Source organism: Rattus rattus, chromosome 6 (assembly GCF_011064425.1).
Source record: "Rattus rattus isolate New Zealand chromosome 6, Rrattus_CSIRO_v1, whole genome shotgun sequence".
Lineage (NCBI taxonomy): Eukaryota > Metazoa > Chordata > Mammalia > Rodentia > Muridae > Rattus > Rattus rattus.
This window is the reverse complement of record NC_046159.1, coordinates 22,415,451-22,433,820: the sequence shown is the minus strand read 5'-3', so window position 1 is coordinate 22,433,820 and position 18,370 is coordinate 22,415,451. Positions and strand designations below refer to the sequence as shown.

The 18,370-nt window shown below is 50.7% G+C and overlaps 1 protein-coding gene across 1 annotated transcript in view; it reads right to left on the bottom strand.

Annotated features, from left to right (window-relative positions):
• Nucleotides 1-18,370, bottom strand: part of Cd9 (CD9 molecule) — a 33,082-nt gene that overhangs the window by 10,451 nt on the left and 4,261 nt on the right. The window contains exon 2 of the mRNA XM_032905626.1: nucleotides 1,408-1,510. Coding sequence (XP_032761517.1) covers nucleotides 1,408-1,510 — 103 coding nt within the window. The remainder of the gene's footprint in view (nucleotides 1-1,407; nucleotides 1,511-18,370) is intronic.

The following is an 18,370-nucleotide window of genomic DNA, read 5'->3' as shown; positions in this document are numbered from 1 at the left end:
CACTCAGGCCTTCCCCACGCCACTGCCAATGAACAAGAACAAAGGGCCGGAAAACAGGAAGGAGATCTAGACAGAGAGCTCAGGTGCTTGCCTCCCTAGAGACTCCTTGTCTACCTGACCAAGTCTGGCCAAAGGGGGGAAGGGGAAGGGAAGGCTGACTGGAGCCATGGCCCTTGGTCCCTGCTGCTTACAAGAGTGATGATAACCCTGTCAGAATGCTTTCTTGTCTTTTGTAAAAATAACTTTGGTGGGTGGAAAGGAAGTGGCGACTCACGCTGGGTCTGATGGCACTGACAGGATCACCCTAAAAATAGGGGGCTTCCTACTTCTAAATCAGGCAGCCTGGAGTCGAAGGGGGAACCAAAGGCTGAGTTCACTCAGGCCGGCCGTCATGTGAGATGGTCTCCTCTCACAGAGGAAGATAAAGGGGCTGAATGGAGCTAGAAGGGACCGAGGAACCTGTGTAGAGAAAGCTACTGGCTGGCAGAAGCTAGCGCGGGCCCCACCTTACTAAATTAAAGTGGAAACCCTTCCAAGGGAAAAGCAGTTTTCCCCAAAGGCCAGAATGGTCTCTTTGGTCCACTGACTGACTTCTTTTTCTCCCTTCTTTTCGTTTACTACTTATTTATTATATTATTATTATTATTATTATTATTATTATTATTATTGTTGTTGTTGTTGTTGTTGTTGTTATTTTATGTGCATTGGTGGTTTACCTGCCTGTGTGTCTGGGAGGGTGTCAGATCTCAGAGTTACAGACAGTTATGAGCTGCACGTGGGTGCTGGGTATTGAACCCCGGTCGGTCATCTGGAAGAACCGTCAGTGCTCTTAACTGCTGAGCCAGCTCTCCAGCTCACGCCTTTCTTTTTCTTTCTTCTCTCTCTTCCCTGTTCTCTGTCTGTCTCTGGGCTCTCTTGCTTAGCTCCTCTTTCCCATCCCTCCTAGGGCCTCCTGCAAGCTCCTCCACTTCCACCCCCATTAATCTTGATTTTGATTGTCTATCTAGGAAGCAGGTCTGGAGAGAGACTGGGGCAGGGGGGGGGGCGTCTCTTCCGGGCTCTGCAGATGCACTTAGGACAATGGTTTCTGACTTGAGAAGATAACGATTTAGTTTGGAGACACCCATGGCATGTGAAGCGAGGCTCCTAAACCCTCAGGAGCGATGACGTCCTTGCCAGACAACTTCACATCAGAGAGAGTGGTCAAGATGCCAAACTCAGTTGGCGAGAGGAGGAACCACAAGAGTCAGACGCAAAGGCAGCACAGACACAGCTACACACGCTCACTAAGCCGCCTAACTTGAAAGGGACAGGGCTGGTTCATGTGGCCAGCTTCTCTCTCCAGGCCCTAGGCCCCAGGTCAGCACGGAGTTTCCAGAGCTGAAGCGCCAACCCTCTCCCTCTCACCTGTGTAGAAGCTGGAATGATTAGTTTCTTGCTCGAAGATGCTCTTGGTCTGAGAGTCGAACCGCAGCCATAGTCCAATGGCAAGCACTGCAATGCCGGCAAGCTGCAAGAGACACAACGCATTGACCACCGTTAGTTCTGACCACCTGGGATAGCAAACTCCACAAACACCCCCGAGGAGACTCGCAAAGGACTTCGGCATCATCTCGTTCTGCCCTCCAAGTAGGTGGTTACCGGACACTACACGGAGGTGGATGAATCACAAGGGCTACCAGGCACTACAGTGTTCAGCAAAAGCACAAGCCACTGAACCCACACCCCAAGACTCCATAGAGTTAAATGCCAGTATGCAGTTTGGGCACGGATCTAAAATACAGGTCACAGAAGTAATAATGGAAAACGAAACAAACATAACCGGTGATCATCAAGTGGGTGACGAGCTCCAGGTAGGGGGAGAAACCGGTGAGCAGGAGGGCGAGCATCTGGGGTGTCGAATAGGATGCTAAATGATACTTTATTCTCCAGTATACTTTATTCAGGGCTTTAGCTATCCCCCGCCTTGGTCTCCTGAAAGACCAGGGATATAATACCCATTTTGTTGATGTTTTAACTTGAGCAACGACAAACATACGCATGGGGCTTGGGGATGGCTGCAATATGCCCAGCACGTGACACGATGTATCAGAAGTGTTTCTCATTTACCCACACCAGCCTTTTATTCACAAGTCAACCCCTGCCCTGGTTCTGGAGATGCAGATGCTGTTGGGGAGGCCTCTGCCAAGCCTTCCCATCCCCCACCGGACCAAGCCAGCTGACCTCCCCATCACTGGTACCAGGGCTTGCTGGGGGAGTGACTCATAGCCCTCCAGTGTAGCGCCTGGCTGGCTGTGGGAGACAGACCTGGTTTTGATGGTCCCAGGTCACCATCTTGCTTTTGGGGAATGTTGGTTCTCTGCCCTAGGAGCTATGTAAAGAGTCTGTGGCGTGGACGCACACCCCCTTTCCGTTCTTTCTCCCCAATATTACACATGATGTGGCAATAGGATTGAGTGCGCTGAGTGTCAAGTGTGCACGGTGACACCAGGAAGGGCCACCCAGGATGTCAGCCTATGGAAACCACCTCACCTGTACCCACAGAGGTGTAGGCTGCTCTGATCTAATTGCATACAAATGGAGTTCGCACAGGGTGGGCTGTGTTTCCTGGCTTAGAGCCCTACTGCTCCAGCCATTCCATCTGGAAACAGGAATGGTAGATGTGGCCTGCCTGTGCCAGGCTGATCTCCTCCAACAGAATGAGTGCTTCAGACCACAGGGAACACCAGAATCAAGGCTGGGGGAGACCACGCTTGGCTGGGCCATGGGCTAGAGACTCTGTTTTATGACCAGGAAGTGATTTGCATAGAGATTTGATATACCTGTCTACCTTGGGACATGAGGGCAGAAGTTAGTCCTACCTATGGGCAATGCCGTAAGCCTAGAGTCACAATTCTGGGCTGTCTGCACCACGGTGATGCCTAACAGTGAAGAATCAAATGCAGATGGCTGTAGAGGCTTGGAAAAGGACACTAAACCCCAAGCTTTTTGTCAAAACAGCCACCAGGGAGGACGAAGACTCAAGGAAAGCAGACAACAGGAAGGGTGAATGAAGGAAGGTGGGGTGTTATGAGAACACTTGATCAGGTGTGAGCCAGCTGCCGTCTCCCATCGGTTTTCTTGTTTTTGTTTTTTTGAGACAAGGTCTCACTATGTAGCTCTGGCTATTTTAGAATTCACTTTGTAGCCCAGGCTAGCCCCTGCCTCTCTCTGTGGCTGGGACAAAGAGTGTGTCCTACCAGGCCCAGCTCTTATTCCGTTACCAGACAGGTTCCACACTTTGCAGCCTGGCTTGTGAGGAACTTGTGGTGTGGACCAGGCTGATCTTGGAACCTCCTTCTGCCTTCCGAGGGCGGGGGTTGCAGGCAGTTACTTACTGCCAGGTTTGTTTGTTTGTTTGTTTAAAAAGAAAACTCTGGTGCTAAGTGGCTGGAGGGGCTGCTGTGTAAGTCATCAGCTGCCTCCTCCTGTGCAATGAAAAGCCGGCTCTGGTTGGCTAGGTCAGCTGGAGGTGGCGAGGCTCGGAAACCTGAAGAGCTTGCACTGGTTCCTTAGGCAACACTGTTTAAGGAGCTCTGAATCCTTCCCGGGGGAGTGTGCTTTTGGTGGCAGGGTTTGGGGGTACTTCAGCTGCCATCCTTGGCTCTTCCTCCGGCTATCCCAATCACAGGAGACACTAAGAGACCAGGCATCTTTGGCCTTTAAAAAAAAGCACCGAGCCAACCGTTTCCTAAGGGACTCCACAAGGTGAGGGGGCTGCTCCTGCAGATTTCCTGTGCAATGGGCAGTCGGGCCCCTTGGGTGTGCTCTGCTGAAGGTGGGAGGCTTGAATCCCGATATGTACGGTCGCATGTAAATGTAACAATGTAAATGTAACAATGTAAATGTAACAATGTAAATGTAACAATGTAAATGTAACAATGTAAATGTAACAATGTAAATGTAACATTGTACTTGAGGCTGCCTTAGACTTTGGCATCTGCAGAGGCTGGGTTGGGGGCAAGGGCTCTTGGGTAAGGAGTTCCTGGAATGTCCACTTTGGAGACAGCAGGGAAGGACTGCATATGCATCTGTGAGGCAAAAAGACTGACCCCTACCCCAAGCTCCTGCCCCAGGACAGGACTTCCCTTCCTTCGTGCTTTGCATCAACTGGAGCCAGAGCGAACCTTTGTCTCTCGGTTGCTTTTGCCAGGAACTTATCCCAAGAACAAGAACAATAAGAAGTTCCCTTCCAGCCCGACTACCTGACATGTGGTAGTCACATCAGCCACAAAGCTGCCAGCCCACTGCTGTCACGTCCCTCACGACCTGGGCAGGTTCGATGCAGATGCTCAGACCAATGCTCACACCGGTCCTTAGAAACGGGCCAGAGCAATGTGCGGGGCAGGAGCTGCAGGAGGAGGAGATGAAAGTCCAGAGGCAGCAGCTCTCCCAGCCAGAGGCAGCTCTCCCAGCCAGAGGCCCTGCCCACAGTTGGCCTAGCTACCTTTTTTGTTTCCAACAAAAGCCAAATGGAAAACAGTCTGGTTTTGCTGCGAAAAGCTCCTTTGCCATCTGGCCCCAAATGGTTCCATCCATGTGACGGTGAAGGAAAAAGGAGTTTCTCTCATTGTTTCACTGTGGCTTGCTTTGTTTGGCTCGGTTCATATGGATTTTTAATTAGTATAAGATGGACCATAAGAAAAAACAAACAGGGGTTGGGGATTTAGCTCAGTGGTAGAACGCTTGCCTAGCGAGCGCAAGGCCCTGGGTTTGGTCCCCAGCTCCGAAAAAAAGAAAAAAGAAAAGAAAAAAAGAAAAAACAAACAAACAAAAAAACGGAAACAAACTGCATAGAGTCTACAAAAAACTCAGCCCGGAACTTCTTCTTTCTGTTCTGTTCCTGTTTTCTAAACAAAACAAAAACCAGCGTGTGTATGAGAGTGTGTGTTACATGTGGGTGTCTACGTGTGTATACATGTGTGGATGTTATATGTGCATGTGTGTGCACATGTGTGTATATTATATATATATGTGTGTGTATGTTATGTGTGTGTGTCTGTGTGCGCGTGTGTACTTCTGTGTGTGCTATGGCACACGTGTGGAGGTCAGAGGACAGCCTGCGTTCCCCTTCAGACGGTCTCTTATTTGCTGCCATGTAAACAGAGCCCCTGATAGCTTCTTGGGCTTCCCTTCTCTACCTCCATCTCCCTCCAAACTCTAGTGCTTTATGTGGGCTCCGGGGACAAGAACTCCATCCTCCAGCTTCCCCTGGGAAAGCACTGAGCCCACCGAGCCACCTCTCCAAATCCAACACTTTCTGAATTGGTTCTGAGACAAAGTTTCGTTAAGGAGCGCAGTCTGCTCTTGAACCCTCTTCCACCTCCTCCTTCAGCTTCCCCAGGGGCCGGGTGACCAATGTCTAGAAAAACTGTCAGGATCATGAGGAACATGGAAAGCCAGAGGCTGTCACAGACCAGAGATTTAGGACAACTGCTGTCACGTGGGATCTTCAGTGAGACTCAGGAACAGAATGGACAAACAGAAAGTGTGGCACAGGTTAACAACAATATGGCGGAGCTAGGTGAGGCGGGACAACCCTGTACTCCAGGCTGGGCCAGGAAGACAGTGAGTTCCGGGATCGTCTGGGTTCTGTTACGAAACCCCATTTCACAAAACCTCCCCCAAACTCAAATAAACCCTAAACAAACATGGGAAGGTATGGCGTGACGTTAGAAGCCAGCGAGGGCTACACGATCTGTCTTGGCTACTGCTACTGCCTCTGTAGGTCTGAGAAGCAGCAGCCGATGCCGCCTGCCTGTCTCTGCCCCATAAAGCTCCAGTCTCCTTGCAGGGCTGCTCGGTTAATTAGCTCCTTTACTGTCTCTGTGATTCTGTCTCTGCCAGCACCGCAATGGCAGGTCTCTCATCCTCCCCCCACTCCCCAAAAAGAGCAAAACAGAAACCCATACTTCCTTTCTTTAACCTGCTCCCTACGCGACAGTCCTGAATCCTCACAGACAGTCCTGAATCCTCACAGATGAATTGTCCCAACCTGCAGATGACACCAAGGAACCCCAGGCTCCTCCTCCTCTAATTGGAATCTCAGTTTCCAACCCTGGCATTCCCTCCCCACTCTGCCCATCAAGTCCTTCCTCCTGAAATGTCACCCTGGCCACCTAGACTACTGTTGCTCCAGCACTGCCCAGAGCACACATTCCTTAAGGTCAGTCAGATCAACTTCTTTTTCACCCCCCACCCCCGCCCGGTTCCCACTCACCCTAACCCTAACACAACAGCTCCAAAGAGACACCGGAGCCCTTTCCTAATATCTCAGGTGACAGGCGGAGCTGTGCACAGACAGCAGCTCCTGCGGGCTTTAATCCCAGCACTCAGGAGGCAGAGGCAGGCAGATCTAAGTTTGAGGCCAATCTGATCAAGATAGTAAGTGAATTCGGGGCTAGTCAGGGATACACTTCGAGATCCTGTTTCCTTCCACCCACCTTTCACCCTCTCCATAACCCCCACCCAAAAAAAAGTACAGTGGGTCACATCTGTAATCCTAGCACTTGGGAGACTGAGGCAGGAGGAGCTTTGAGCCAGCCTGGGCTATGGAGTAAACACTCACTTTAAATCAAAAATAGAGTAGTTCAGTGGTTAGGCACTTGCCTCCCAGGTGTTAGGTCCTGCAGGAGATTGGGCTAATCCTGAGGAAGTCTCTAGTCCCTTCCACCGGGCTCTCTCTAGGCACAGCTGGGGCTGGGATTACAGGCGTCCATCACCACGCTCGCCTCTTGTAAAGCCTTTTGAGAAGCCAAGTTTCTGCAGAGCGCTTGCTCTGCGGTCCTCTCAGTAACTCTACCCTTCGAAAAATCCAGCCAGAAACTCCGATTTGGGGTAGACACGCAGGTAACCTTGCCACATAAGGCTTAAGCCAGTTTCAGAGGCACAAAACCTTCTTCTCCCTGCTTTTCCCTTCTGGTGTCCACCCAGGAACGCAGGCCTTGGACTTGCGAGGCAAGCCCGGGAAGCCCTCCACCACCGCGCCACATTCCAGCTCACGTCTGTTTTCTCTGATCCACAGAAAGTGCAGAGCAGGGTTTTAGTGAGTCACATGGAAAATCTCACTAGCGGGGACAGTCTCTCCCTGAAACATGACCTGCAGCCAACGGGAATACCTCCAATTCCAAAGGTCGATTTAAAAAAAAAAAGGCTAAATAGTAATAATGGCGCTTAGGGGTACTGGGCTGATCAGCTGTTCCTGGCCAAGTTTGCAAAACTGGGCCCAGCCAGAACCTGTGGAGATACACACCACCCACGGGACAAGGGGAACTGACAGAAACTCTTCAAGTCTGTGGGCCGATGGACTAGGAGGAGACTAGAAACTGAGCCTCCACTACACTGGGTCTCTCAAGTGAGAGGTGGCATGTGACCCCATGGGGCAGATCCCAATCAAAACACACCGGGGTGCACTGGGTGTTTTGGGCAGGGCTAGGATCCAGAAAATACGGAGCAGGTGAAGTCAGCTGTTGGGCTTTGTATTGGGGGGGGGGGACACGGGATGGGAGTGGGGCAGTGGGGATTGAAACAGGATTTCACAAAGCCTAGGTATAAACTTTATAGTAGCTAAGGATGGCCTTGAACTTCGGATCTCCCTGTTTCTACCTCAAACAGTAACAAACCCAAAGAGGCAAGGGCCACCCAGCCTGGTGTTCGGGTTGCTGGAGACTGAACTCACGGTTTTGTGCCTGTTAGGATGTGTTCTAACTCCGCTACACATCCAACCCACTCCAAATGGACGTGAAGTATCCTGTCTGCCGCACTGAGGGGGACTGAGGCGGGTGCTGGGGAGGAGGAGGTCTGGGAGAAGGGGAGGAGGGGTTTTCTTTCCTACTTCCTGTTGTTCTTCTGGAAAAAAACAATGGCTATTTCTGGGCAGCGTGGTGGCATCACAGACATGTAGCAAGCAAGAAGCAGGAAGCCCCAGAGCGGGCCACCTGTCACCTGCCTGACTGAGCCACCAGTTTCTAGCTGCATATAGGGTGGTGCCAGAATCACCAGGGGAATTCTAGGCATGTGTTTGACCTGGTTCCACCAAGGGTGCCAGGTGATGTTCCTGCACTCCTTCCTCTGCTGAGAAGAAGCACTCTGTCAAGAGCTCAACACCAAGCACTCTCCTCCGCCATTAAGACTCTTCATCCCACAGCTGTTTCTCTCTGTGAGACAGGCGGACCGTAGCTCTGTGATACATATTTAGGCTGGCCTGAAACTTGTGTTGATCCTCCTGCCTCAGCCTCCTGAATGCTGCTGGGATTACAGGCATGCACCACACAACTGGTTTCATTTGTTTCAACGCATGCACGAATGAACCCACACAGGCACGCACTGAAACACTGTTTCACTTTCGGCACAGGTCAAAGAAGCACACACATAAAACACTCTGGAAACCGTAGGTCACTACAGCCAGTCTCTGCAGTGAGAAAAAAATAGTAGCAACAATAATAATAACAAAACTTAAGACATGGGGCGACTGGGCAGACTGGCAGGCACTCCCTGGATGTTGTGTGTCCTCCCTGTGATCTGAGAAGGTGGCTGACAGAAGCTGCAAAATTTGGGACATTGGGTTTCTGTTTTCTGAGGCTGTGTCTTAGATGGGTACATTTACCTTTTCTACATGGGGAAATGCTTGCCAGAGCCCAGGCCTGGATGGAATGGCAGAAGTGAGTGGGAGGCGAGGCTGGAGAGGTATGCTCACACTCAGGGTATGGCTTCTCCTAGGATTCCAGAATGGGTAGGGAGGGAGGGAGGGAGACTGGCACAGGACAGGACAGGACACCAGCTCATAACTGTCCCCTCAGCCGATGCTCCTCGCTCTGCTGTATGCTTTCGCTTGAACCCGGGGGATGTGGGCACCTGTAGGCACTCACTGTTGCTTGCTCAGTCCGCCCGGGAAGACCCAATAGCCAGGATGCACTCTAGCTATGAACTGTTTCTCAGGCCCGAAAATATCAGTCAAGCTTAAAGAAAGTCACCGAGGCGAAGATAAGGCCCTCTGTGTCCACAGGCTTCAACATTCAAAAGCAAGTCAGGCCACCCAGACCCCATGGGCTCTGGGCCTCACCCGTTCCCATGGCGACCTCCTCTCACCAGCAAATGCCAAGCCTGAGATGGGTCCAGTTGCTGGCGGTTAGGAGGCTTGGCTAGGCAATGCCAGCAAGAACACACAGGATCCCAAGTGGCAGCCTCCTCTCCTGTCTCCCCTCCCCCACCCAAGACTGGAACTGTTGGCTGTGGGAAGGCAAGGGCATAGCCAGTGCTAGAGGAAGGGGCCCTCCTACACCCAGGTGCCAACCCTCAGTTATACGTAATAAATACTCAGGTCTACTCCAACAGAAGAGAGTTCATGCCTGCCTTTCCCCGAGGATCACAACTGTTAGCTTTTGTTTCAAGAGCAACGGGATGGACTTGAGATTAATAGATGGATTGGCTGGCGGGACTGGCGAGCAAGTATTTAGACACCACCTTCTACCAAGTGGGCAGCATTCACATCTACAGCGAATCCGCCCCCCCCCGGGGGGGAGGAGGGGAACCCCTTCACCAGGCAGCGGGTCCCAAAGGGTAGTCCCTAGAACCTGTTAGACTCCCTCCTAGACCTGCCAGAAACTTGGTTCAGGTAGAGGTTACCCAGGACCCTGGGTTTTTCTGACACTTTCACAGCTACGATCACTACCCAGGACTTCTGTTTAAATACTGAACAAGAAGGATGGCAGGAAACAGCCTTTCCTGGATTTGTGAGCCTGAAGGACAGCTCCTCCCCCCACCCCGCTACCGCCCCTCATTTCTGAAAAACACCAAGGGAGGGAGGGGTGATCTTTCCTGGGCTGTGTTTGTGGGAGGTGAGCTTGTGGCCTCCCTTGAGAGGAGCAAGGCTGTTTTCCCCACTGGACACAGACACAGGGAGTGGGGCTCTGGCACTCTTAACCAACCCAACCGCAAAGCCACCACAGGAAGTCCTCCCGGACTGCTTGCTACAGCCAGAGGAGGCTGGCAGGAGTCGGGGGTGGAAGAGTGAGAGGCAGGCCCACTGGCTGGGTAGCTCTACACTGAAGGATCAAGGGTAGGAAGCTGGAACACAGAGATCAAGTCGGAACATGCATCTGGTTCCCAACGGTGCATTTACCTCTTTACCCTAGTTCTCCAATGACTCAGGGGAGTTGTAAGAGGTTCCCATGGCCAGCCAGGGCTGAAGCTTCCTGAAAGCTACACCCCTATTTTCTAAGGCTAAGCTGCAATTATGCAGGAGCGCAGACTCTGGCTTCACACTACCCCAGGCTCTCTAAGAGAGTTCCCTTTTTATTCTTAAACAAGAAAGCACAGAGACTGCAGTCAGGTTACCCAGCTTTAGCAATGACTTAACTTCTCCCAAGTTTTCCTGCCAGAGGCAGGAGAGGTGAAATAGACAATGTTTACAACAGAGGCTGTCAATAACAGAAACAGCTGTTATCGGTGAGCCCACGCATGCCTCCCGGGTGGGATGTGGTTTATCACGTTAGGAGCCTTTACTTGTGATTAGAGATCTTCAGAGATGTTAAGCAACTCACTCAAGAGGATACAGACCGAACAGGAAGGGCTCAAATGGAAGCAAGGTCACAGAGAAGAAAACTCTTCTTCGGAGAACTGCCCATGTGCGACCGGGAATCCCCAGGTCAGGGACTGGTGGCCCAGACAGGTTGGCCTTGGAAAAAGACTCTAACTTGAATTAATTGAGCCGCAAGGATTTCCTCCCTTGTCCAGGCTTGAGGATGAAGTGTCAGCCGCCTGGGGAGGGAGGGCAGAAACCAGCTCTTCCTTTGGGTTCATCCTTTTTCTCTGCTGAGGCAGGACAGGATGTGGTCCCTGGAAAATGTGCTTCAGGGAGCTCCACCCAAGTGCTCTCCATTTTCTCTCCTGATGTCTGTACAGAAGCAATGATGACTTTGGCTTGACACCCTCTAAGATCTGGTTTCCTGGGGGGAGGGGGATGACCTTGTTGTCCAGAAGCTTCTAGATAAAAAAAATTCAGTCCTCTTTTCGGACGTATATAGGGTGAATTGGGATGGGGGTGGGGGGCGCTAAGGCTGTGCTCTTGGTTTAGGGCAAAGTAAGATTGTTTCTTTTACTTTCTCCTTGCTCCGCCCCTCCCCCCATTTCCTTTCATTCTCTGTTGTTGTGAGGCAGGGGGGTCTCTAAACTTGTTACATAGCTGAGGATGAGGAACTTGGATCCTTCGCCTCTGCACAGCAAGTGTGGGGATTGCCTCCATGGAGAGTAGTTCACTTAGCTCATGACTACTCGGAATTAACGCCAAGTTAAGCTTCAGAGGTGAGCCTTGACCAAGGGCTAATTTCGCCACCCTTCCCAAACTGGGAGACAGCCAAGCATTCCGTGGATGGAGAGATAAGCCCTGTGACATATGCTGGAGGCCAGTTTCGGCTGTGAGCCACCCTGTGTTGTGATCCCACAGAGCTGGAGGAGAGAGAGCGAGCTCCATTTGGGACCAGTTCTACGCTCCAAACATTTAAAGAAAGCGAGTGGTGCTGTGACTCCAGCCATGGCTGGGGACACTCAAGCCAACTCACCCAACCTTTGGGCTCTTCATGTGGGCCAGGGACAGGACAATAGCTTTGCATGAAATGCTGCATCCCTCCCTCCATTACGCAGATGAGGAAGATGAGGCTGAAGCCAGGAACTTGCCATCTCACAGGAGCCCTGCTTTTCCACAGATAACTCCCTCAGTTACTCTGGTTCACAAATGACCTTTTTCTTTTATTGGAAAATTTTTTGTGCAGTCATTCCTGGGCTTAAACTCACTATGTAGCTGACAACGACCTTCATCTTGATTTTCCTCCAGGCATGTGACACATGGCCCAGGTCCCTAAGACTCTTTTGTTGCATCATGGGCTGCGTGTGCAAATGTAACAGCTATAACTCCCAACAAAAGACAGAAGCCGGGACCTTAAGAAGTCAACTTCTATTTTACATCTTATATTTTGAGAAAAGTCTGATACTCATATAGTCCAGCATTTAAAAAAAAATCCAGTTGTAAAGTACCAAAGTTTAAGAAGGGGCTCGTTCTCTTTCCAGGCTTTTTTTTTTCTGTGTGGCTAGCTGACCTGCATGGCGACCTGACCAGAGCTGTGTCTTAGATGGCTTCCATAGTCACGTTCAGTCAGAGAAGAGGAAAACAGGCTCAGAGAGGTGACTTGCCCACATCACAGCATGCTCAGAGTGACTCAGCTGTGGGCTCTCTTTGTCACCTGCATGACACAGACCATGAGAGAGGAGTCTATTTCTCATGTCATCTCGTTCTTGGTAGAAACGGTTTGCAGGGGGATTTACTTCTCCAGGGTGTGGAAGAACATTCAGGGCAGTAGTGGAGACCTTTTTGGGGTAGACGATGCTTTCACAGGGGGGTTCCATATCACATCCGGAGATAGTTACATTGCGATTTATAACAGTAGCAACATTGTGGTTATGAAGTAGCGAGGAGAATAATTTTGTGGTTGAGGGTCACCATAACAGGAGGAACTGTATTAAAGGGTCACCCCGTTAGGAAGGTGGAGACTGCGGACTTGGGGCTATGTCAACTTTTCCTCAGAGTATCACCCTAGTAATGAGGCATCAACCTGGCCTGGACAAGTTCAAGAGTTATGAAATCCTCTCTTCTGTGGACAGAATCAGCATCATTTAAAGAGCAGGGTCTTTGGGGTGGGGGTGTCGTTCAGCTGCAGAGCAGGCCTGGCACGCTTGAGGCCCAGGCTAACCTCTTTCAAAACAGAGGCATCCTAGCTGCGGTTTCCACTTGCCAGACACAAAACACACCCTCCCCCACCCCCACCTGGCAAGCTTGTAAATAATCCCTTCTGAGGAAAGCAGGGGTTCTGATCATGTGACGAGGACGACGTGAGGACTCTTGCTTTAGAGCCGGCTCGGCTGTACACATTGGCTTTTCTCACACAGCACACACTTCACCAAGGTGTCTGGAGATTAGACGTGCACACTCCTGCTGGCCCACATTTCCTGTGCGGACCAGCAGCTCTCTTACCACAGGACCAGCAGCTCTCTTACCACAGGACCAGCAGCTCTCTTACCACCCGCAGAAGCGAAGATGTGCTAGTGTGGATGGTCTCAGAGGTAGGAGGTGACCCTTGGACAGCTTTCAAACAGGGGCTGAGCATGTATGCGCCTTGGCAGTGTTGGCCAGCAGCATTCACAGCAGACAAGTTTTCCAAATTGCTGTGCCTTACTTAGTGTGCATTTCGACCCTTCGCACAATCTCTTCCTTCATGTTTTAGGTCTCTTAGTTTTAGATGACAAGTGTTCGCACATCTGTCCTCTGACCTACACCCTACCTTAAGCAATTAATTCACTTGAGCTGTTTTCACAATGGGCCTTCTAGTAGATAACACCAACTTCCTTTTTAATGCTTGTGTGAGAGGCGGTGTCTCACACAGCCCAAGCTGGCCTCACTAAGTAGCTGAGGAAGATCTTGAACTCTTGATCCTCCTGCCTACACCACCTAAGTGCTGAGCTCACAGGCTAGTGCCACCATGATTTGTTTATGTGGGCTTGGGGATTGAACCCTGGGCTATCACAACAGGCAAGCGTTTTATCAATAATGAGCCATACCCCGAGACTTCAGCTCCCATGTTTTACACAGGAAAACTGTGCACAGAAGGTAAATTGCTCCTCTGAGGTAATACCACAAATAAAGTATTGAATATGATTCTGACTGATGACAAAGTGTGGATTCAAAATCACTTTGTCCAGCTGTGTCTCTCCCACCCCCATGCTGGGGAAGGGATACAGGGAGACAGAAGACACATCCAAGTCCCAGAACTGTTCAGTTCGGCCTGAGGTGCTGTTGAAACTGGACTTGCCATAGCCAGGTCTAGGCGTCCTTCCTTTGGCTGCTGTTCCTCTGAGCTTTGCCCACACCCTTGGTCCACGCCACGAAAGCTCTGCTTCCCAGAGCCCTCAGTGACTTCATGCCTGTCTCTGCTTAGCTTTCCCTCCACCTCAGCTCCCTCCACCAGCCAGGGTGGCCAGGAATCTTAACTCTTGGAAAACTGGGTTCCAAGATGCAACCTAGAGCCTCTGCTCGTACCTGCACCAACACTCCTTGGGGTCCTAGGGGTAACCGCCATGAACTGGCATGAACCGGATGTCGGCTTCCTGATACAAAGGACTGAGGGCTCTTCAAGCCCAGCACTGGATGATAATCTAATTTCTACTTTGCAGTGAGTTTTCTGGGTCACTTAAAGGTCATGTGCCTTAGACCCAGGGTAACGATTTGGGTAGCGGAAAGCAGAGTGTGTTAGACTGTCCCAGACTGGTAAAAGGAGGCTTAACGTTTGAATGGTGATAGCCTGGGCCACAGTTTGATTCCACCTTGTCTCAAACTCAACACAACACCACATTTGAGGTCAGTAAGGGCCACAGACTGACACCAACGGTATCAGAAACATGAAGGCGCAGCAGGAAGCCGCCTCAGAGGGGAGGGGCTGTTTCCAGGGTGCACATTCCTCTTCCGGACGAGGCCGTGGAGGTTCCCCAGCCTGAAAACATCCATCAGAGCTGGGGTGTGAACATGTGTGGTGTATGTGCAAACAGGCGCTCTGCCAACGCTCACCCTTGTGACGTGCACCCCGATACCTAAATTTCCAGCCACCAGGAAAGCCATGGTGAGCTCACAACTGTACATGGCTTTGCACATTTTCTCATGCAGTCTTAATATTCCACTGCAAAGGTATAGTGTACACACACACACACACACACACACACACACACACACACACTATAGACTCACTGTAGGTAGAAAGGGGATAAAAATTAAAATACTGCAGAAATCCGTTTGACTTTAAGAGAATGCTTCAATTGACTTTCTGGTATTTTTAGCCCAAGTCTAGGAGAGCTTTAGTGAGCCACACAGGGGCTGTGTTGTTCTGATCCCAACATACTGGCAGCTCAAGCCCAGGCAGGTATGCGTGAACAGGGGCTGCCTTCTGATGCTAGGAGGTGGGAAGTCAGTGGGAGCCACTGACCTGCCCGAGTGTGAGGAGTGTTCACAGGACACACACCCCTCCCCATGGGCATTGGGTCAGCTCTGAAGACCACTTCTGTCCCTCCACACAGTGCTCCTTATTCTACCCACTGAGCAATGAACAAGCGGGGCTCACGACACGCCTAGTGAACAGTTCCCAAACCCACAGAAGCCTTCTTTGGGATGCAATTAACAGGGGCCATTTCCAAGTCAGACCCTTCTGGCTGTTTCTGTCACGTAGGTTGACTCTTTACCTCTCTGGAGACCCAGTCCCTACCTTTGCCCCTTCTCAAAGTCCCCAAAGGAGAGACGAGAGAGATAAGGTTGAGCTGGGCCTTCTACGCTCCATGGGGGTGGGACGAGGAATCTCCAATGAGCAAGAGTTGCCCGGAAGCTTATGTTATGATGCTGGATTCCTTGTGTGGTCTAGACACACAGAGCGAGTGTCCAGTCAGTCCTTCAGCAATGATTAACTGCAGAGTCAGTGAGGGTGGGTGGGAAGGCGGCTCTGCAGTGTGCGCTGTCCCAGGTCAACATGGGCTCAGGGTTCCACTCCTCCTCTCTTCTTTCTGACATTGGGGACTGGAGCCAGGGCCTCCTGCATCTACACCCTCAGTCTTTTAAAAGATTTCTTTTATGTGTAAGACTGCTTTGCCTGCATTTGTGTATGCATGTGTATGCGTGTGTGTGTGTGTGTGTGTGTGTGTGTGTGTGTCATGTGCACATCCAGTGCCCTTCTCATAGGGAGAGGAGGAGGTATAGGATTCCCAGTCACTTGAGTTAGAGGTGGTCGTGAGACACCGTGTGGTTGCTGGGAACTAACTGAGTCCCCATGTAAGAGCAGCAAGTGCCCCTAACCACTGAGCCATCTCTCCAGCCCCCACAGCACCAGTCTTGAACCTAGGGTTTCTTCTGTGCTGTTTTCTTTTTGTGATGATCTACGAGGCGTAGACTAATGCCAAACGCTGATTAAGCCAATGAAACGTTTTTAGTTGTTTTTACTGATGACCAGACCAAGAGTGGGCTTGGGCCTCTTTAGAGTCTCTTGGTACCCAAGCCCAGGGATACAGTGATTTTAAAGGTAACACCCACACAGAGGGTGGTCAGAATAACCTCGAATGTTCGTTCATGGCAGAGTACAATAGTTATTCTAGACATAACTTGCCAGTTATTTTGGTTAATACACATGGACCATTGTCAAGGTCAGGGGAATCTCAAATGTGTTGTCAAGGTAGATGTGACTGGAGGGAGGGAGGGAATGTGTGTGTGTGTGTGTGTGTGTGTGTGTGTGTGTGTTTTGTGTTTGTGTGTGTGTGTGTGTGTGTTTAGAACAAGATGGCGTTGTCTTGGTCATTTCAGTATTTTTGTTTGTTAAGTTACTTGTTTTTGAGACAGGGTCTCACTATGTAGCCTTGGCTGCCCTTGAAACCCCCTCTACAGGCTACTGTGCTAGCCTTGAATGAGATCCACCTGCCTCTGCCTCCCCAATGCTAGGATTAATTAATTAAAGTCATGCACCACTAGACTCAGCTCAACTTAGAGGCTTCTAACAGCACTTTCTAAAAACCTTCTATTATTCCTCCCATTCAATTCCAGGAAGTCACTCGTGTCAGAAACATGGGAGTCAGGGCATACCAGGGGTTTCCTGGAAACCAAGGGAAACAAATTAGTGTGGGGTTACCCCTGACCTAAGGTTCATGGACCTCCGGAACAACAACAGAAAAACCAAATCATGCATAACATCCACCCCACCCCCAAAAAAAGTTCTGCTAATTTCATGGGATTCCCTAAAAAGCTAACAATATACCCACAATACTTAGAACTCAGCTGGGTGTGGTGGCGCCCATGCCTTTAATTTGGGCGGCAGAGGCAGAAGCAAGGGGATGTATCTCTGAGTCCGAGGCCAGTGTGGGCTACATAGAGAGACCCTATCTCAACAACCAACCAACCAACCAAACAAAAAAACTCCACAAAACCCAAAACAACAAAAATCCCCAAACAGGCAAATACCCCTCCCCACATGAATCCATGACTCAGTACTCTCTTGGGTGGATGGGGTAGAAAATTACCCGGATGGATGTAATTTTTATAAGATTGTCTCATCTGGGGACAGGATGTTGCTTTCCACAGCTGCATGCCACCACTTGATGGAAAATAAAAGTGTCCCTGGACCAGCCTGACCTTTCCCACAGAATGGAGCAGCCAGGTGTCACGCAGTCAGACTTCGAAAACACAACATACAAAACACACACACACAAAGTTACTCAGTTGAAATACACTCCTTCTGGAGGTGGTTCAGGGTCAGGGGGATTTACAGCCCTTGAAATGAAGAGGTTTTTGCTCTTCTCTGTGTAAGAAGTAAAACCCATTTCTGCAAGACTTTGACTGGAAGGCAGAACCCAACACTTGGGGGGCCGGGGAGGGAGCTGGTGCTTGTCTTCCAGGCACAAGGATTTGGCTTCAATCCCCAGCACCGGAAACCAAAAGAATCAAAAAGTTGACAGGTACTATTGATTTCTTTCTCAACGTCACATGGGCGCATACACGCACACATGCATGTACACACTCTCGCGTAGCGTACGTACACACACACCCACACACACCCACACACACCCACCCCCCCCCCCACCCAACCACACCACAAAAAACCCCCCCCACCCCCCCCCCCACACACACACACAGGCAACAGCTCTGCACAGCCACCAGAACCCTAACTCCTGTCCCTGCTCCCTTCGCCCCTGTCCCATGCCAGAAATAAGAAAACACCCAGTCAAAACCACGCATCTCTGCGTGTGCTACCAAAGAAAACATGTTTCTTGTAACTCCAAGTTATTTTTAGGTCCCAAACTGTGTGACCCATTTCAGAGGCCACAGTTCTTTATAAAAACTGAATTGAACCCAAAAACCAGGCAGAACCACCTCCCAGGACACATAGGCCTACGTGTAAAGTTAAAGGTTCACACCCAACACAGCTCCCGAGAGAAGCGCAGAAGCCAGGAAAGGGCTCACTTAGGAGAGTGAGCGCTGACCGGCCACCCCAGACCCACTCCTGAAAGGCTCGCTTATCAAAGCCTGTCCAAATTTGGGAAGTAACCAGTAACCGGCAGCCAGCAGCCCCAGCTTCTCCAGAGCCATAGCAAGGTCTGGAATGCTGCCACAGGCACTCTGAAAACAGGGGCAGAGTCTGTGAAGAGTGTGGGTGTGGGTGTGAGGGAGCGTGAGCGTACGCTCACGAATCCAGTTCTCACCACCACCCAGAGATCAGGACTCCTGATCTTAGTTATTGGTAACTATGGCCGGGGAGAAACC